A 20025-nucleotide genomic window follows, 5' to 3' on the forward strand; every position below is an offset into this window, starting at 1 on the left:
ACTTGTCCATATATAAAGGGCAGTGGCCCATAATGATGTTCCACGCGCGCCAAGTATAAACAAAGTTAGCAAATTCTTGACTATTTGACCACACACCCCCGGAGGAGTAACAGCGAACAAACAGCTCAATGAGTACTCAATACTGAACAGATCTAATTTTAGTAAGCTACAGTTACGTACTCCCACTCCTGAAATCACAAAACTTAGTGAGAAATAGCCAATCACGTGCTCTGAATTCATTTACAACAGCCAATCACATTGAAATGTGAGTTTAATAACCAATCACATTGCTCATAGTCACATATGTCCAGAAATTCTCATAACGCACTGCCTGCCGTAGTGGATCTCGTTGTGTAACATACTCTATATTGAATTCAGCATATCTCATGTGTTCTTCAGCATAAAGCATGTGCGATTCAGCAATTTTTATGTGGCTCTCAGCAATTCCTGTGTGGTCCTCAGCAATCCTTATGTGGCAATATTTTATCCTCCCGCTACAGGTGTTCGAACACGTCTGTGATCTCGTCGTCATTGCTGGCACACACTAGCACGTCGTCCACGTAGATTGTACGATCTGGAGGCGGCCATCCGCTCGCCGCGTGAACACACAGCTGTCGCTCAATGTCGCGGCAAAGTCGAGGGCTTCCAAGATGGCCTTGAAGTGCTGGCACCAGAGCAGTGCGCTCTATTTCAGGCCTTAGAGGGCGCCGAGAATGCGCCAGGCCATGCCTCTCGCTTCGAACCCATCTGGCGGTGCCATGTACAATTCGCGGTCGCTCTTGGCGTGGATGTAGGCGTTCGTGGCATCGCCCTGGCGGCACTTCATGCCGGAGGCAGTGAGGATAGCTAGGACGAGTAGAGAGTCGCCCCAGATGACGGGCGCATAAGTTTCATCATAATCGATGCCTTGGCTTTGCGCGAAGCCCTTGATTACCACGCGCGCCTTGAAGATCTGAGTGACATCTGGCATATCCTTTCTCTTGAACACCCATTTCGACTTCAATGTACGCGTGCCATCTGGCACCTGGGAGAGTTCATAGCATTCCATGGCTTCAAGGTTGCCTATCTCCTTTTTTGCACGCTTCAAGCCAGCCGGTGGCGTCAACTGACTGCATACCTTCGTGGAACGTCGCGGGCACGTCCTCGTCGACGTCGTCTGTACCATTGAAGCACACATCGTAAGCTGCGTTAGCTGCGTCGGGTGGGTCATTCCGGTCGATGGGGTGTTGCCACGGCAATTTTGTTTCGACGCCGCGCGTGTCCTCCGTCCGCATGGTCTTGTGCGGCGATTGTCCACGGTCGCCCGCCTTCCGCGTTGGTTGCGCGGTTGTGGCGTTTGCACGGACCTTGGCATTGCGCGACGTAGAGCGCTTGGAGTCGACGGTGGTGGTTCGTGCTTGGTGCCTAGCAGCATCCATGCCTTCTACCGCCGCTTGCTTCGTGCGGCCTGGTGACGTCGACTTCTTCTTGTTCGAGGGTCGATGCGATCTATCCCAGCGCGATTCCCGTGGTCCTTCTTCGTGTGTTGGCGCGGTCGCCGCAGCAGCTTCCGTGGCCGCTTCGGCGGCTCTGCGGCTGTTTCTCGTGTCGTGTCTCGTGACTTGTGGCGGGTAGTGGGCGAAGGGTTGCGCCATCAGGCGCGCCGGGCTAGACTTGAGGCTTGAAGGGCTCTTGCTGCGCTCCGAAATCATGCTGCTGACCGAGCGCTGTGGTGGTGGTTGCGTGTTGGCCAGGTCCATGTCAACGTCTTCCTTCGTGACTTGCGCCATGGTGCCGCGTTTGCCATCGCGCTGGTCGTCGCTATCCTCGACGAACACGGTGCGTGGACGATGGAATTTCCGTTTTCTTGAAGGTGCAGTCCACCGTGAACACCGTCTTCTTGTCTTCTAAGTCGTACACCTTGTAGGCTTTCTTGACTTCGCTGTATCCGAGGAACATGCACAGGTTGGCTCGCGACGCGGTGTTGTCCTGTGTCTCGTTGCGGCGCCAGGCCACGCAACCGAAGGCCTTGAGAGACGTGATCTTGGGCTTGGTTCCGCGGATCAGCTCGTGTGGCGTCACACCGGCCGTCTTGTTGCTCGGCGTCCGGTTTCTCAGGAAGGCTGCCGTATTTACGGCTTCGGCCGACCAGTTTTTGGCCGCGTTGGCGTGGAGCAGCTTTGTGCGCCCCTTCTCCACCAGCGTGCAGTTCATCCGTTCCGCCGTTCCGCCGTTCCGATTTGCCATTGGCGCCTTGGGGTGCTGACTTCGTGATGGATGCCGCGTTGCTTGAGGTAGGCTTCCATCTTGTCGCTGACGTACTCACCGCCGCCATCTGTGCGTAGCGTCTTCAGTTGTACGCCAGTCTGGCGCTCGAGTCAAGGTACGTATTCCATGACTGCCTCGTAAGCATCGCTCTTCTGGGATAGGAACTTGACCCACACGTAGTTGGTGGCGTCTTCCGTGAAGGCGATGAAGTACTTGGCGCCGTTGGGCGAGGGCGGTCTTGGCTGGGCCCCATAGGTCGGTGTGGACGCAGGTGCCAAGCGAGTGTTGTGGGCGGTCACCCATCTTGGGCACGGAGGTATGCTGTATCTTGCCTCTGATACAGTCTTCGCATGTGATTGCCTTGGGCAGGTCCGTCGGGCCGCCTATGGATGCCTTGCTTGCTGCCTCCATCGAGCCAGCTGGGATGTGTCCCATACGAGCGTGCCAGAGCATGGCGTCGGCTGCCTCTGTTGTGTTGGCCTCGTCATCCATACCGGGGAGGATGAACTTGCCTTGGATGGCATACAGGTACGAGTCATTCCATCGAGCTGTGATGGACAACTTGTTCTTGTTCCGTAGCTGGCAATGGTCTTTCTCAAAGACCAGCGAGGCGTCGCCTGATTGGCGGTTGATGCGGCTGATGGACACGAGTGTCTTCTTGAGGGTCGGTACGTAAAGGATGTTCTTGAAGGTGGCCGTACGTCCTGTTTCTTCTGACTTGATCTTCAGGTCGCCCATGGCGGTCATGGGGATGGGGTGGCCATCGGCTAGGCGGACGCCGCGGGTGCAGGCCACAACGGTCGATATCGCCAGTCATGTGCGCAGTGGCGCCGCTGTCAATGATGGCTTCGCGCTTGTACGTCGACATTGCAGCATTGCATTCGTCGGTTTCGTCTGTCGCATATTGACTCAGCTCCATGGAGACAGTGTCAGCTTCGAAGTCGACAGCCGGGTCTTTGTCTGTCAGCTACCATGTGTCTTCGTCATCCGGACGACTGGACATAGGTATGTCTTCTTCCATCATGAAGAGGTCTTCTATTTCATCTTCGGCGACGTTGCGCCGCTGAACGCATTTGGCTTCATCGCTTTGTCGGCGGCGGCACTCGCTGCGTAAGTGGCCGGGCTTGTGGCAGTAGTGGTATTCGCCGTTGACCGTCGCATTGAGCGCGTCGTGCTATCTGTCGGCGTTTTTGCGTAGACTTGGGTTGCTTCGTTAAAAAAGAGTTCTACATACACTTGATAACTTACTCGTTCTTGATCAATGGTTTGGTTTTGAGCAACACCCCAGTCAATTAGGAAATATTTCGATCTATGTTGGCAACCTTGTTTTTTGTCAAAAAGTGATCTGTTGACGAAACGACTCAATCTCTCGTCAGTACAGCTCAAACATAACAAGGAGTCGACTCCTTTGCAAAGAAGCTTGTCCATACCGAAATCTATTCGTTTTTGACTTGGTGACCTACTGTATAACGTAGAGTTCCAATTAAGACATGGGACAATTTAAGGGACATCGGATTCAGCCAATCACCCACCTTGAAATTTATATTGAAATACTTCTGTAAATACGTTCTTCTTGATCCCATGTGTTTTATATAAATCAATTAACCAATTGGCTCTATAAATACATAACCTGTTGAGGTTGCATATGTACCTGACAGAATATTATACCTTACCACAAAAATATATGCAAGGATAAGTACCACGATCAAGCTTAAAATATGTCCCTTAAATTGTCCCCTATTTTTGAATATTTCTGCTTAGAAATGGGACATTAGGACATGATAAATACTGTGAACATACATGTTTCAGCGCTTGTTGGACAGATCTGTGTTTCCTGTTGAATTATCAGTTTTCAGAAGTCGAAACCCATTCCTCAGTGCCGAGCTGCTTCGATTTCCCGCCAGCGATTCGAAAATATGTCTCTTAAATTGGAACTCTACGTTACTAAAGTAGAAAAAGCGGCCCTTGAGGTCTTTTTCTAAATCGTTAAAAAAAAGAGGTTAGGGCCACTCTGGATGCCACAAAAATTGTCTGTAAATACCTCTTTTTGCAACATTTTCCGAAAAATTATGACAATTTTTCAAACGACATCATTTGTGTGTTTTGCTGCCAAATCTGACATAAATAGTGACATAATACGTCGAAGTTTTACTGTTTTCTGGCAGCAACAGTCCATTTTTTTACCAACATGATATTCTATCGATAGTTCTCATTCATTTTGAAAGTATTTTCTCAACTCCCATTTGAAAAGGGAATTTTCTGTCAGAATTTGATTTGACATAAAGTTCTTTGTGGTATTCACTGTCAGAGTGGCCTAAATCAATTTTGATCGGCTCGTGCTATTTTTGAAAACTACTTGGAACTGCCCCTTACGGTTTGAGCATATTTGGACCGAATTCACAATACAGTACCTTCCTCGCCAAACAAATGCCTTCTTGAAGGCACTTCAAATTTGTACGTGATGAACGTCACGGTCAAGACCCTTTCGTGTGTTTGAGTAAACTCCACCCGGCTAAGTCGGCTGAACCTTAGCACAGAGCCTACATACATCCCAGTAGTGCACTGTATTTCAATAATTGTCTCGTACAGTACTGTACTTACTATATGTATCATATTAGCGCCCTTTCGACACCATCACCTTTATACTCGAGTTCGTAATGGCAAGTAGTGCAGTCTTCCTTTGGATACTCAAGGCGATAGGTGTCGATCTCAAACCCTTGCTGTTTCAATAACCTTGCATATTGGATTCTTACGAATTGCGATCTACCGTGTATTATTATCTACAATCCAACCTTCAAACCGCATACCTCGTTGACGAAACGTGTTGATTGGGCTATCAGTATTAATTGCTACAGGTAGTACCTAATTGTGTCATGAATGGTGTTGTCACTTTTTGAATTGCCATGTCGTGGAAAATGCTACGCATGGCGGCGGTGTTGGCGGCGGCGCTGCATGCCATATCCGCGCTGGACCGTCCACTGTACGGCATAGACTACGACACCCGACGCACCGAGTGGGGTGGATGCAAGAGCGAAGAGAACATCCGAAAGGACTTCCGCGTGCTCAAGGCAATCACGTCGAGCGTGCGCATTTACACAGTCACGGATGGATGCGCCGACCGGTTGTTGAACGTCGCATCCGAATTAAACATTCGCCTATGGTTGGGCATCTGGGGGAACGTGAATGCGACCCTAGATGAGTTTGAGCCCGAGTTCAAGACGTTGCAGCGCCTCGTGCTCGAACGCCGCGTGCGCAACGACAACGTCGTGGGCATCCACGTCGCGAGCGAGGCTTTGTTCCGGTACTACTCGCAGGAAAAGCACGACTGGGCCGCCGAGTACAGCGGCGTCCAAAAGCTGTTTGGGTACGTCAAACGAGTCCGCGACTTTCTTCGCGCCCAAGACTTGGCCTTTCCCGTGACCATCGCCGACGTGATGGACTCGTACAAGTCGGTACCCGAGATCTACGACATCGTGGACGTGGTGTCTGTGAATCAGTTCTCCCAGTGGGAAGGCGTGGCGGCGGCCGATGGTGTCAACGTCCTCTTCGACCGCATGGCGGCGATTCAGCACGCGGCACGTAAGGCGGGCAAGGTGGTGGTCATCTCTGAAACTGGATGGAGTTCCAACGGCACGGTCGCGGCGATCAAGGAAGCGAGTCCCGCGTCGTCGGCGGTAACGACCCCTCTTTCGTGGAAGGCTACGAGTCGTATACTCACGTTATCCTTATTGGTCTTGGTAGAGATTTCTGCACGACTTTATGCGGTACACGGAGCAACAAAACATTGCGTACTACTACTTTACGTCGTTCAATTTGGCGTGGGACGGCGCGTCTGATTTTGGCGAGATCGAGCAGAACTTTGGCCTGTTTGACGAACATCGCAACCTGTTGCCACATGTGAAATCTGTGACACTGGGAGCATACCACAAGCCCGTGCGCATTTGGCATCAGGGTCAAGTGGTCAAGGCGGATGGCCCCTACACGCACTCGTTTGGCCGCGTGTACTTGGACGCCCCCGCCCACGGTCTGAGTGATTCCCTCGATCGAGAGATCTGGTTCTACGACCAACAAGTCGGATCGTTTCGAAGCCGCAGCACCAACCAATGCTTGGCCGCTAACGAGACCACGCTGCATGTGACGTGGTGCCAGCCCAAGGTTGACGCTAACCAACGCTGGATGTTCAAATCCAATGCCCCTACATTTCCCCCTACCACGACCACCACCACGACCACCACTACGACTGTAGCCCCGACGACGAACCCCCCGACGTACGCTCCCGCGACCACGCAACACCCCGACTGCGGCGACTGCGACAACTGCCAGTACTCGACGTCGTTTTACGCGCTATGTTATGCCAACTGGAGCCCCGTCGACTGCGCTCGGATGGGTGCCACGCATCACTGGTGCGGCTCCAATGGCGATGATGACGATCTGTTTGGCCGCCGCCGTCGCCTGGCTTCCTCCGCCGACGAACAATCAAATGACAGCGATGCAGAGGAAACCCAAGTGGGGGTGCTCCAGGTAGACCAGGCAGCCCCCGAGGTGTGTCTGCGTGCGAACGTGGACGCCGGGGCAGTGGACGTGGCCCCTTGTTCCAGCAGCAGCAGCAGCAGTACCGCGCCTTCGTCTTTCGAGTTTTCCGTTCGACCTCTGGACACGGAAAAAGTGACGGTACAGTCGTTGGACTCGGGGCTGCTCTTGACGTCGACGCCGAATGTGTGGACGGTAGCCACCGCCGCACGAAACCAGGACAAGGCGCTGCTGGACACGACGCAAGAGTGGTTCTACGATCCGTTGCTCCAGAGGTTTCGCAGCAACGCGTACACCAACTACGACACGTGTTTGGACATTGTCAACGACGGATCGTGGCTCGTACAAGCGCGCGGGTGCGATCACAGCCCGAGCCAGGCGTGGTCGTACAACGACTTGACCGGCCAAGTGCTGTCGATGGGGAAATTGGGCCGTTGCTTAGCCACGACTGGCGACAAGACGACCGTGGAGTTCTGCGACGTGGCCAACCCCCGCCAGAAGTGGGCGCTGAATTTGGCCATAAACGAAGCACAAGACGGCGGCGCCACATTCACGCACTTGCCACCGATCACAACCAAACCAACTACTACGACCAAACCAACTACAACCACTGCCAAACCAACTACGACCAGTGCCAAACCAACTACGACCACTGCAAAACCAACTACGACCAGTGCTAAACCAACTACGACCAGTGCTACACCAAGTACGACCACTACCGCCGCCCCCGTGACGACGACCGAGGAGCCCCCTGTCCGTCAGTTTGATTACGTGGCTCCGTCCAGACACCGCGTGATTGCTCGTCGAACCACCACCGATCCTCCCGCAACTCCTCCTTAGAAATCCACCCACCCCATCGTCCGTCCTGGCATGCTTGGCCACTGGTAGCCATCCATCATGCCAATACATAGTACTTACTACCGAACCTACATACTGCAACAATGCAGGCGATTATTATTGTCCATCGTTCTGTCTGTGTCCACACATCCTACGGCCGCCGCCGCCGTTCATTCATATCATCGCTCTATCAAGCTCGTGTTCATCTCGTGTCAGCTACAATACTACTATCTAGTTAGTGTAGCCACCCCATCACGAACAAAGTAACGGGGAATGTGTACTGACTGTAACGTTATATAGTTAGTTTTTACTGGTTGACCAAGTCAAACGTCCACTTCTGAGACGCTTCGGCCACGTCGCAGAAGACGACATGCAGGTCCTGGCCGTCCGTTTCAGCGTTGAGACAGAGTCCGACTTTGCCCAGGTGCTGCACCTGTCCAGTCAGATCATTGTACGACCACGACTGGCTCGGCGTATGATCACACACACGGCCTTGCACCAGCCCGTGGATCTTGTCGTCAACCAAGTCGAGGCAGGACCTGCCGTTGGCTTTGTTGCGGATGCGCTGGAGGAGCGGGTCATAGAACCACACTTGGGCGTCGGCGTCGGCGCCCGCGGTGGACTTGGTGCTCACCGTCACGCGGCCATAGTCTTCTGTGAGCTTCCACTGGGCATCGGCAGACACGATGTGTACTTCTTCCGTGTCCAGCGGGCGCACCGTGAACTTGTTGGCGGCGTCCTTTTGGCAGTTCATCATGGCGATGTCGTCGCCGACGGCGCGGAGGCAGCGGCCGTGCGCGGCCAAGCTGGACGCGTACAGCACACCCACGGGCACCGTCACGTCGTCGTTAGTGCGGTTCGCGCCTTTGCCGAGCTTGGCGTCGACGGTGGCGGCGCCGCCGACGATCGGGTTGGCCTTGGACACGACTTGGAACGTGCCGTCGCCACGGAATCGCCACTTTTGGTTGTAGTTGGAGCCGTCGCACCAGTACACGTGCACTTGCGAGTTGCCGTCGGCGTCAGCGTACGTGTCGAGACACTGGTTGGTGCTCCGCGACCGAAACGTGAGAAGATCTTGGTCAAAGAACCAGATTTCGCGGTCGAGCGTGTCCGTGAGGCCCTTTGCCGGCGCGCCCAGCGACAGCCGCCCGAACGACCCCGAGTAGTGACCATCCGCCTTGACCACCTTGCCGTCGTGCCAGATACGCACGGGCTTGTGGTACTTGCCCAGCGTGACGTTCTTCACATGTGGGTTGATTACGCGCTTCTCGTCAAACAGGCCAAAGTTGCGCTCGACTTTGGCAAACTCGGTTTCGCCCCACGCCAAGTTGAACGCGGTAAAGTAGTAGTACGCAATGTTCTGTTGCTCCGTGTACCGCATAAAGTCGTTGAGGAACCGCTACGAGGTGAGAGACTGAGATAAGGACATTCGAATGGGAAGATCGATATTACGATAACGTACAGCAGACGACGCCGGGGTCGACTCCTTGATGGCCGACACATTCCCACCGGAACTCCATCCGGTTTCAGAAAACAAGACCGACTTGCCGCGCTTGCGGGACTCGAGCACGACGTCCGCGACGCGCTCAAAGAGAACGTTCACGCCGTCCTTGGCCAGCACGCCTTCCCACTGCGAGAACTGGTTTACAGACACAACGTCCACGACGTCGTACAGCTCGGGCGCGGCGCGGTATGTGTCGACAACGTCTGCGATGGTCACGGGGATGTTGAGGTTGCTGGCGCGGAGAAAGGCGCGCGTTTGGTTGAGGTACCCGATGAGCTTGTTGACGCCGGTGCGGTTGCTCCAGTCCGTGGTGTGGTGGTGACGGAACAGCGCTTCGCTCGACACGTGGATGCCCAGCACGTTGTCGTTGCGGACGCGGTTCTCCTTGACAAGCTTCTGGAGAGTCTTGAACTCGCTTGGGAATGCATCGCCGACGTCGACGTTACCCCACAGACCCAACCAAATCTTGATGTTGGTCTTGGCGGCGGCGTCAAGCAGGCGCTGGATACATCCGTCCGTGGTTGTGTAGATACGAAGGTGGGTCGTCAACGAGCTCACGACCTTGAAGTCGGCGACGAACGTGTCGTAGCTCTTGCAGCCACCCCATTCACTCGTACGTGTGTCATAGTCAAGGCCATACAGAGGCCGGTCCAACGCCATCACGGCGGACGCACCCAGACCCAACACAAGCGCAGAAACCGTCTTCATGACCCACACCGAGGGAGGCAATTCAAAAAGTGATGTTTCGAAGTCAATTGTGGTAGAAACCCTTCAACAACAAATACTATCACCTTATTTGCATAACAATGAAATATACAGGTATCTGTTTATACAAGTCTATTTAGACAGAACCAACGCGTATTGTTTCGATCACCTACATCTAAGACCAAAGGATACGTGTGCATAGAGGGAATTATATACGATTATAGAGGTGTATCATATTTCACCCCACAATGAAGACCCAATCAAATGCCACAACTGCTATTCACCAGGTGTATATCATCCAGGAATTAATCAAAATCCTACGTAGTATTGCATTGCAGGGCATGTCTCACACGTTTGAATTCGTAGCGCCAAATTTTGGTGGAATGCTATGTCTTGGCTAGAAACCGCTACAAATAAATAGGAATTCTATTTACTACACATGTACAAGCTATAGCAGCACGCACCGCATAGTTTTATGCGGGCTCTGCGTTTGTTGCTCCTTAGGTGAGTGAGACCTGATTGTGATGCCTGCAAGTTGTGCCAACACCCACACATGGCCGGTGTAATTCATTTCCAATGATTTTTGGCTAGACTTTCAGTTTGTGGCTAACGTTGGCAAAAAGCTACTGTACCCACACCAATACTAACGTTAACGTTACCTGTAATGCTCAACCTCGCGACGTTTTTCGTGCAAACCCGCATACCAGGTACAGTACTACGACGAGCTCTTTTAACGTATCCGTACCTGGTATGTGAGCCTCATAACAATACTGTAGCAGGATCGAACAAGGAATTTACTCCAGGCTGATTCTGCAAGCTCGCCTCTAGTACAGTATACTGTACATGAATTCGGTGACCTCGTTCCAGCCATGCACTTCTCCATGCTAACATGGAATTAACGGTGTCCTCGTTCGACCACCGTCCAGCAACGCCACGCCGCAAGCTGGTCCATCGTCCACCTATAAGTATAACTTACCACCAGCTTCGTTCGAAACAGCGCCGTCGCCTCACAAGTTTCTTTCTCTTTGCAAGAGTGTGCTGTTTACAACTCAAAACCTCGATCGTATAAGCTTATCGAGGTTTCTCGTTCCACTGGACAAAGTGTCAATGAATCCGACAACTCTAATTACAGTGTACACTGTAGTATACTGCTACAATTCACTTCGGTACACTGTACAGTACCCGACGCCTTCGCCAAAAACAAACAAGCGTGGAGGGAAGGAGTACTTGTTTTCAGTATGCCGCCCAGATGCAGTCAGTTGCCACGAGCGTCTCCATGTGCACTGCCGTCGGCCAATCGACCAATTACGTTCCCGTCATGCCAGTGTTGTACAGTAGGTACTTACGACCACTACAGTACGTCCCCCCGATGTGGACTTTCTCGACCCTGCCATCACTTTTATATGACGATTTGTATGGTGGCCAGTCAACGAAATGCCATTGGCTGACCGTGCCAAAGATACTCAACGACGTCGCCACGTAAGGTCAACCTCGTATATTGGATATATTGTTTAATTCAATAAATTTGACTTGCGTTTTGTAATCTCACTCTTCATAAACAAGGATGGTGTAAATCAATATACAATGGCAATGCATATTATGTCTTTCGACAGTATATCTTGTCATACAAGTTCAACCTTGAGGCTGCGCTTGTGATCGTCGTCGTCGTGGTGTTCTCAGCTCACTTTTTGATTTGCGTCGTCATGAAGACTGTTTCTGCGCTTGCTTTCGGCTTGGCCGCGTCCACCGTAATGGCGTTGGACCGCCCTCTGTACGGTCTGGACTATGACACCCGTACGAGTGAATGGGGTGGGTGCAAGAGCTACGACACGTTCGTCGCCGACTTCAAAGCGTTGGGCAACCTCACCCGACACATCCGCGTGTACACGACGACCGACGGGTGCATCCAGCGCCTGCTGGACGCCGCAGGGTCCCAAAACGTCAAGTTGTGGCTCGGGTTGTGGGGCAACATTGAGCCCGAGAAGGACGCGTACCCTAGCGAGTTCAAGACCCTCCAGAAGCTCGTCAAGCAGAACCGCGTGCGCAACGACAACGTGCTGGGCATTCACGTATCGAGCGAAGCGCTGTTCCGCTACTACCAGACCGACAGCTGGAGCAACCGCACCGGCGTCAACAAGCTCATCGGGTACCTCAACGAAACCCGGTCATTCCTTCGCGCCAACAACATCAACATCCCCGTGACCATTGCCGACGTTGTGGATTCATACCGCGCCGCGCCCGAGCTATTTGACCACGTCGATGTCGTGTCCATCAACCAGTTTTCGCAGTGGGAAGGCGTGTACGCTGCCGACGGCGTCAACGTCCTCTTTGACCGCGTCAAGGAAGTGCAGCTAGCCGCGCGCAAGGTCGGGAAGGTGCTGCTGTTTTCCGAAACGGGATGGAGTGCCGCTGGGAACGTCACGGCCATCAAGGAGGCAACCCCTGCGTCGTCCGCGGTATGTTGTCATATCAATGACACACCTACCTACCTACTCGTGGCCTTATGAATCGATGTCATGTGTAGCGATTCCTGCGCGACTTTATGCGGTACACTGAGCAACAGAACATTGCGTACTACTACTTTACGTCGTTCAACTTGGCGTGGGGCGAGGAATCGTTTGGAGTAGTCGAGCGCAACTTTGGCCTTTTCGACGAGAAGCGCGTGATCAACCCGTACGTGACCAACGTCACGCTCGGCAAGTACCACAAGCCCGTGCGCGTGTACCACCAGGGCAAAGTGCTCAAGGCAGCTGGCCACAACTCGACGTCGTTCGGCCGATTGTACCTCGAGGCGCCCGCCCACAGCCTCAGTGGCGTGCTTGACCACGAAATCTGGTTCTACGACGAAGACCTGCTTACGTTCCGGTCGCGCAGCACCAACCTGTGCCTAGACACGTACACCGAGAACGGCCAGTCGAAGCTCCATGTGTTCTGGTGCGATGGCACCAACTACAACCAAAAGTGGCGATTCCGCGGCGACGGCACGTTCCAAGTCGTGTCCAAGGCCAACGGCCTCGTCCCCGACGACTCGCTCTCGACTGAAGTCGACCCGAAGCTCAGCAACGGCGGCGCGAAACGTGCGACCGAAGACGTCCGCGTGCCCGTGGGTATCATCAAGGGGTCCAGCGCCGCCGCGCATGGCCGCTGCCTCCGCGGCGTCGGCAACGAGATCGCCATGCTCGAGTGCCAGAACGACGCCGACAACAAGTTTACGATCCGCGCGTTGGACACGGAAGAGATCCACATCACAGCGTTGGACACCAACTGGAAGCTCACCGAAGACTACGGCCGCGTGACCGTCAACTCGCAGAGCGCCGAGAGCGCCGACTTGGACGCGCATGTGTGGTTCTACGACCCGCTCCTCCAGCGTATCCGCAACAAAGCCAACGGCCGGTCCTGCCTCGACTTGGTCGAGAGGAAGGTCAAGGGATTGGTGCAGGGTCGCGTGTGCGATCACACGCCGAGCCAGTCGTGGTCGTACAACGACTTCACGGGCCAGATTCAGCACCTCGGCACGATCGGACTCTGCCTCAACGTTGACGAAGACGGACAGGAGCTGCACGTTGTGTACTGCGACACTGCGTTGCTGTCGCAAAAGTGGACGTTCGACTTGATCAACCCCTAAGTAACGTTAGTGTGTCGCGCTGGCTGCATCATCCTAATATCATCAACCTTGTCGTCGTGTTCAAAATTGTTAAAGTTCCACGAGCAACATGTGGTGTTATGCTTCCCAGTCGCAGCTCCAGCTTACGAGCAGGTCCGCTATGGCCTTGGCATGGTCGGCATGGCTAAACATCTTGAAGTACAGCGTCTTGAGTAGCAGACACGACCGGGTTTCACTGTCCACAGCCGTGTACACTTCTGTACAGTCGGGCTACGATTGAGAGCGGACGAGCAACTTTCTCGCGTCGGAGTAGTGGTATTAATACAATTCCCTCCTCTGTAAAACAATTTCAATGTTGTTTTGACCCGAAATACTATTTCAATGAGGTTTATATGGAACTTTGTATGCTCAGATCACCTCACCTCTTACAAGGGATTAAGTTCATCTCAGTGGTTAGCGATAGCTAACCACTAGCGATGCAGTTAACCCCGGGATTTAGCATCGAATGTACTCACCGGGGGTAGGACCGAGTTCCAGGTTACAGGGCGAGGGCCACTGGCGAAAAGGTGTATCCGATGTATTAAGTCCCTCATAACAACAGTGGAACTATTTTAATGAGGGAATTATTCTACGAAGTAACCCAAGTTGATGCAATGCGAGATGTTCACATTTGCGCGGAGCAATATAGCTTCGTCAAACAAGTTTCGTTGTTGGTCAGTCTATGGTTACATCCGAATTAATACTATGAGTTTGAACTAGTATTGAGAATTATCCTGTCCTTCGGAATCGATTATTTATTTTGCCATTATAGTTACTGTAACAGTGCAAGTTACTTCGAAGTATCTATTTTTCCCGGCCTTGGGAAAAGTTAACTGATCTATTTTGGTTGTGGCGCAGAATAATCTATTTTTCGTTGGAATAAAAAATATTTTCTAAATATATTTTAAATAGATTATTTTTTGGTAACCCCTGCTAACTACTACTATTAATAGTACCAAGTAGTACATTAGTATGGGTTGTGGATGGTCTAGCATCAAAGCACATGTGCCAAACGTATGATTGATTGGTGTTGGAGTCTTTTAACAGTTACTGACGCGCTAGCTACAGCAACCAACCAGGCTACAAAGGGGGCTGTACAGGCCTAATTATGACGTGGTCGACTTGCATTGTAAGCTTATGTGTACTATTAACCCGCTAGAGTACTGTAGTAACGTGACCGACCATTGATGGGTCGATTTGTCGCTATGTACAGTATATATATATATATATATGATATCTAGCGGGTGATTGAATCCACAAGGTATGGATGGTTCTGTACGACATACCATTGTGTGTACTTGTCGACTACAGTGTAACGTCAATTGTATTGTATACAACCTCCCAGCCGATTCATAAATATGTTCGTGTTATGACAGACGACACCATGTCGTCCAAAGCGGTTTTGTACAGTCCTCCTCGTGCATATACATATATATGCATATTTGTACCTGTACATCCATCCACCCCATATTCCACACGTCTCGTAGTTTTAGCTGTGGACGATCAAATCCAGCGTCCACTGTTGAGTAGGCACGCCCAAGTCGCAAAAGTCCACAAACACGACGCTACCAGCCGCTTGGAGGCACCGCCCGAGGTGGCCCATGTGCAGCAGCTGGCCCGTGAGATCGTTATATGACCAGCGCTGGCTGCGGCGGTGATCACAAAAGTGCGTGTCCACGCGGCCAAACTCGTCGACGACGTCGAGGCAGTCGGACGGGATGGCTTTGCTGCGGAGCCGCTGGAACATCGGGTCATAGTACCACGTCGTGGACGTTGTAGCAATGGACCCCTTGAGCTCCATGGTGACCCCCGCCGCTGTCGCCGTCGCCGCTAGTGGCCGACCCAACGCCATGGACGTCACCGTGAGCTCTTCGGCGTCCAGTGGCCGGAGGTGGAAACGGAAGGCCGGGTCTTGCACGTTGCAATCGCCGGCTGCCACGTCATCTTGGCGGCGGCCGCCAACAAGGCACTTGCGACCGGTCGAGCCGCACCAGTGATGGTCCGCCCCCATGCGTTTGCAATCGGACCGGGACCAGTTGACATAACACAGCGAAAAGTACGCGTTGGCAAACTGGCAGTTTTTGCACGCGCCGCACGTGAGCGATGATGACGTGGCGTCCTCCTGGTCTTCGACAGGTGGTGGCGGGCGCACTACTTCGATGATGTTTTGCTTTGCATTCACATGCCATCGCTGCGTCGACGATGACGCCGGACGTCCGTCGTCCAGAGGTGGTTGGCACCACGACACACTCAACCCCCACTCGCCGCCGTCGTCGTTGCCCGGTTCTTTTGATACTGTCAAGCACTTGTTGGTGCTGCGGCTTCGAAACGATCCGACTTGTTGGTCGTAGAACCAAATCTCTCGATCGAGGGAATCACTCAGACCGCGGGCGGGGGCATCCAAGTACACGCGGCCAAACGAGTGAGTGTTGGGGCCGTCCGCCTTGACCACTTGGCCCTGATGCCAAATGCGCACGGGCTTGTGGTATGCTCCCAGTGTCACAGATTTCACATGTGGCAACAGGTTGCGATGTTCGTCAAACAGCCCAAAGTTGCGCTCGATCTCGCCCGTGTCGGAATCTTGTCCCCACGCCAAATTGAACGACGTAAAGTAGTAGTACGCCATGTCTTGCTGCTCCATGAGTCGCATAAAGTCGTGGAGGTACGTCTAGCTCACCCGAATGAATTTGAAACCGTCAGACCGATCAATCACTCATGGTATTGGAGGGATATCCAAGTATGTACCGCGGACGACGCGGGAGATGCTTCCTTGATGTCGGGTGTCGAACCGTTGGCGCTCCACCCTGTCTCAGAGAGAAGGATGGGCTTGCCGGCCTTTCGCGCCGCGAGACGGATGTCCTGCATCCGGTCGAAGAGCAGGTTTGCTCCGTTGATGGACCACCCGCCCTCCCACTGCGAGAACTGGTTGACCGTGATCACGTCCACGACGCTGTAGATCTCGGGCACGGACTTGTACGAGTCGATCACGTCGGCAATGGCCACGGGGAACGTGAGGTCGTTGGCCCGCAGGAACTCGCGCACACGAGAGACGTACCCAAACAGCTTTCGCACACCGCTGTACTCCTCGGCCCAGTCGTGCGCATCCCGCGAGTAGTACCGGAACAGCGCCTCGCTCGCCACGTGGATGCCCACGACGTTGTCGTTGCGCACGCGGCCATCGACCACCATTTGCTGCAACCGGGCGAATTCCGGCTCAAAGTCGTCTTCGGTCGTGTTCACATTGCTCCAAATGCCCAACCACAGCCGCATGTCCACTTCTGACGCCACATCCAGCAACCGACCGAAGCACACGTCGTCGATGCTGTACACACGGATGTTGGAGGTCAGCGGCTTCAACACGACAAAGTCCTGCCGCATGTCGACCTTGCTCTTGCATCCACCCCACTCGTACGTCCGCGTGTCGTAGTCAATGCCGTATAACGAACGGTCCAGCGCCGCCACCGCATGCAGCCATCCTCCCAGCCACAGAACTGCCGCCGCCGCCGCCTTTCGCGAAAACGTCGTGTCCATGGATGGCAATTCAAAAAGTGACGTCCAGAAGTAGCCGACAATGCGTCCAGGAGATATATATCGGTGGTGTACAGGTATGGATTTATAAAGGTACACATATCAGTTTTAGGTTTGTAAAATGGTATGGTTCTACGATCGGTAAATATCCTATATCGGCGTGTATCCAAAGACAGAGCAATTGAAGTTCCGGAGCTATCCTACGGTACATATACTCAATTAGGTATTTCATTTATAGTACTCAATTAGGTACCTGCGCATTTTCGTACACTTTACCAGCCGCGAGCAGTTCGGGACCACCAACGCCATGGACAGAGGCCACAGGCATACAAAGGACGAGTAGTTACTAGCACTAACCTTGTACTTCGAAGTACAACATTGCTCTAATTGACTGTGAGCCACCTCAAAATTGTAGCGTTACCGGTACAATTTCTGTTGAATATGTACTGTACCTGCAATCTACAATAACAGTGACAATTAGAATTTGTATGGACAGACAATTCAGCCAAACTACAAACGACATTAGCGGTGAACATTAGTCCGTAATATTGCTGGTGCAGCCGATGCCCACCAACACAGTTGTTTGGCGTGGATCAGTTCGATCGATGTCGCTGGCACCAACGGCGACGGAACAGCATTTATCTGAAGGATGGTTAGCGCATCCAGATCATTTGTTGGACAAATATTACATATGGATAGATATCGTCTCCATCATTCTAACTGAGTGGGTACCATCCACGATCACCACCATTTCTCGCACCATGTTACTGCATGGTATTTACCACAGTTGTGGGGTGAAGATATATTTTGTGCAGTGTTGCTCACGAACACCCTGCGTCTACCTCAATTAGTGGGGGACACGCCGCATCGTCTGTGGCATTGATGCACCCTTGTAAGCACATCAATGCGTGTGAACAAGCTGCCTCCGAGGCATGTTGTGCACGTACAATGGCTCACCCGAGACATCTCGAGGGTTCAAGCAACTCAACATTGAGACACAAACCGTGTGCTCATGTATGCCTTCACCCCTGGGGGGTAGATTGACGATACCTCGACCTTCATTTGGGGAGGCAGCAACACCTGCGCTTTCACCGTTTGGGGAGGTGATGACCACCACACCTCAACCCACACTCGGGGAGACTTGGGGAGGTTCTAGTATGTAGTTCGGTGTACGGAGTTTGGCAAGTACATGTCGTACTAGAAGAACATGTACTACACTACTCCAATTGCCCCTTCGGGAGGCATCAACTTTGTCATACTCCGCCTCCACCACGGAAGTTGTCCACAACTCCGACGTCCAAACGTCGTTTGTTGTCCAACAACCCGCACCAATCGGCGTCGATGATGACGAACTGGTCCTCATGGCTTCCTAATGGACATGTTGCAACCTATCAAACAAGGGTGCGATTTCAGATGCACGACCTTGGGGCTCTCAAGTTTATTCTCGGATTTACATGGTTCTGCTCGAACTCTCGCAATGCATCAGTCTCAATATGCAACCTCAAACATCATGAGGTTTAGCATGGAGAATTAAAAACCAACCCTCACTCCAATGGAGTTCAAGGTCAAGCTGTCTGAGTAGATGTTTCCTCAGAACGATGCAGAACGCCAGTCCATGGTGGGCACGACACATCGGTTGGTCGTCGACAGCATCATGAATCTCATGATCAGCACCCGACTAGACCTGACATGCGTCGCCCTACAACTGTCCCAGTTTCTCACGAGCTCCGGCCCTGCTACATGCAGGAGGCCATGTGCGCTATCGGATACATCCAACGAACGATAACCTATGATCTCGTCGTAGGTAGTGCGTATGATCACTCCATCCGCATCACGCACATGTAGACAGTGACTGCGCCAACTGTGTTGATGCGTCGCGGGTTTAGTGTGACATTTTACCGCTACTTTGCGATATCTCGGATCGCTAAGAGAATGCGAAGCATCGTCCTCTCGACAACGAGGCAGCGCTAATCCTTCTGTGCAAATTTGCACAAGGGAGCCTGAGTTTCAAACAGGTAGTCGGTGACATGGGACATCCCATCACCACAGCTATTCCTCTATACGAGGTCGATAAGAGCACCATCCAGATCGTGAACCACTCTGGACGTTATGGGCGTACAAATCACATTGACGTACGTTACCATTTCGAGAACCACCTCATCGAACAATAGACTTATGTCTTGTTTCCACCGATACACGACCCCAGGTCGCGGATATCAATACCCTAGATGGCACAATGTTCTGCGCTCTGCGTAGTCAACTAACGGGTGGGACTGCTGTCGTCCTTCAGCACCCTCAGGCGAAAGCCAGGGAGCACAAACTCCGGCCTCTCAGCTGATGACTGAGTCGATGTGCCAGGGGGACGCCCTGAAGCATCTTGGCTCGATATCGGGGGGTGACGGCATCCCGGTGGTTACTCGATCCATCCGGCCCTTCCACGACATGTCGTTCGGTAAGGGCCAATTGGTAGGGACCTGCTGAAAGGGATGTCCGACGAGTTGAGTCCCGGACAGACGACGGTGTAACCAGTGGTGGTTACGCTCACTGAGCTTAACCGCCAGCCTTTTGCTGCACTCTGGGCACCTGATTACGGTTGACAGTGCGTGGCGCTGTTGGGAGGCAGTCAGGACACCCTGTTCTGTTAGTGAACATCCCCACTGCCCTGTCAGTCAGGTAGCAGCATTCTGCTAGCTGTGTAGGAGGTTTTTGTGCCTTTTAGAGGCTCTTCCTCAGGTAGAAGACAGCGCAGACATTTGTCACGAAACATCACAGATGTCGTGGCCAATCATAGTCTAGTCTGATTGGCTGTTTTTCTCTGCCGTCAGAACTAATATACTTTCAGTTCTTCCTCCATCCACACACGTGTCTGCTGCTGCTTCCTGCCCTCTCCACTGTCGGCATCCTGACAGTGAGTTGCTTTCACGGACGTCGCAGATCATCTCGCGAGTCCGCAACGAGGTGTGCGAAGTGGACCTGGACGTTCTGTCAACTCGCTCGTGAAGGCGGTGATTGAAGAAAAGCTAACAAGCTC

General features: G+C 52.8%; 4 protein-coding genes across 4 annotated transcripts; 2 read left to right on the top strand and 2 right to left on the bottom strand.

Annotated features, from left to right (window-relative positions):
* Positions 1 to 5148: 5148 nt before the first annotated feature.
* On the top strand, positions 5149 to 7741 carry H257_07219 (hypothetical protein; the record flags this gene model as incomplete). Its single annotated transcript, XM_009832671.1, has 2 exons — positions 5149 to 5921; positions 5989 to 7741. Coding segments are annotated over 2 exons (2402 nt in total), but the record flags the coding sequence as incomplete, so codon positions are not given.
* Positions 7742 to 7881: 140 nt separating this feature from the next.
* H257_07220 (hypothetical protein) lies at positions 7882 to 9843 on the bottom strand. Its single transcript, XM_009832672.1, has 2 exons — positions 9077 to 9843; positions 7882 to 9013 (listed from the first exon to the last, which is right to left on the bottom strand). The coding sequence occupies exons 1-2, from the start codon at positions 9824 to 9826 to the stop codon at positions 7922 to 7924; spliced, it is 1842 nt and encodes a 613-aa protein (XP_009830974.1). The 5' UTR covers positions 9827 to 9843; the 3' UTR covers positions 7882 to 7921.
* A 1671-nt stretch (positions 9844 to 11514) lies between these two features.
* On the top strand, positions 11515 to 13503 carry H257_07221 (hypothetical protein). Its single transcript, XM_009832673.1, has 2 exons — positions 11515 to 12279; positions 12348 to 13503. The coding sequence occupies exons 1-2, from the start codon at positions 11527 to 11529 to the stop codon at positions 13446 to 13448; spliced, it is 1854 nt and encodes a 617-aa protein (XP_009830975.1). The 5' UTR covers positions 11515 to 11526; the 3' UTR covers positions 13449 to 13503.
* A 1307-nt stretch (positions 13504 to 14810) lies between these two features.
* On the bottom strand, positions 14811 to 17006 carry H257_07222 (hypothetical protein). Its single transcript, XM_009832674.1, has 2 exons — positions 16212 to 17006; positions 14811 to 16134 (listed from the first exon to the last, which is right to left on the bottom strand). The coding sequence occupies exons 1-2, from the start codon at positions 16995 to 16997 to the stop codon at positions 14956 to 14958; spliced, it is 1965 nt and encodes a 654-aa protein (XP_009830976.1). The 5' UTR covers positions 16998 to 17006; the 3' UTR covers positions 14811 to 14955.
* Between the last annotated feature and the right edge of the window lie 3019 nt (positions 17007 to 20025).

This window comes from Aphanomyces astaci, assembly GCF_000520075.1.
Source record: "Aphanomyces astaci strain APO3 unplaced genomic scaffold supercont1.14, whole genome shotgun sequence".
Classification (NCBI taxonomy): Eukaryota; Oomycota; class Saprolegniomycetes; order Saprolegniales; family Verrucalvaceae; genus Aphanomyces; species Aphanomyces astaci.

Bases quoted from the DNA above. Each gene is read 5' to 3' on its own strand.
- H257_07220 (XM_009832672.1), bottom strand. From the start codon at position 9,826: ATGAAGACGGTTTCTGCGCTTGTGTTGGGTCTGGGTGCGTCCGCCGTG. The intron at 9,014-9,076 runs GTACGTTATCGT...CTCACCTCGTAG, and splicing joins CGACCCCGGCGTCGTCTGCT to CGGTTCCTCAACGACTTTAT.
- H257_07222 (XM_009832674.1), bottom strand. From the start codon at position 16,997: ATGGACACGACGTTTTCGCGAAAGGCGGCGGCGGCGGCAGTTCTGTGG. The intron at 16,135-16,211 runs GTACATACTTGG...CGGGTGAGCTAG, and splicing joins CATCTCCCGCGTCGTCCGCG to ACGTACCTCCACGACTTTAT.
- H257_07221 (XM_009832673.1), top strand. From the start codon at position 11,527: ATGAAGACTGTTTCTGCGCTTGCTTTCGGCTTGGCCGCGTCCACCGTA. The intron at 12,280-12,347 runs GTATGTTGTCAT...TGTCATGTGTAG, and splicing joins CAACCCCTGCGTCGTCCGCG to CGATTCCTGCGCGACTTTAT.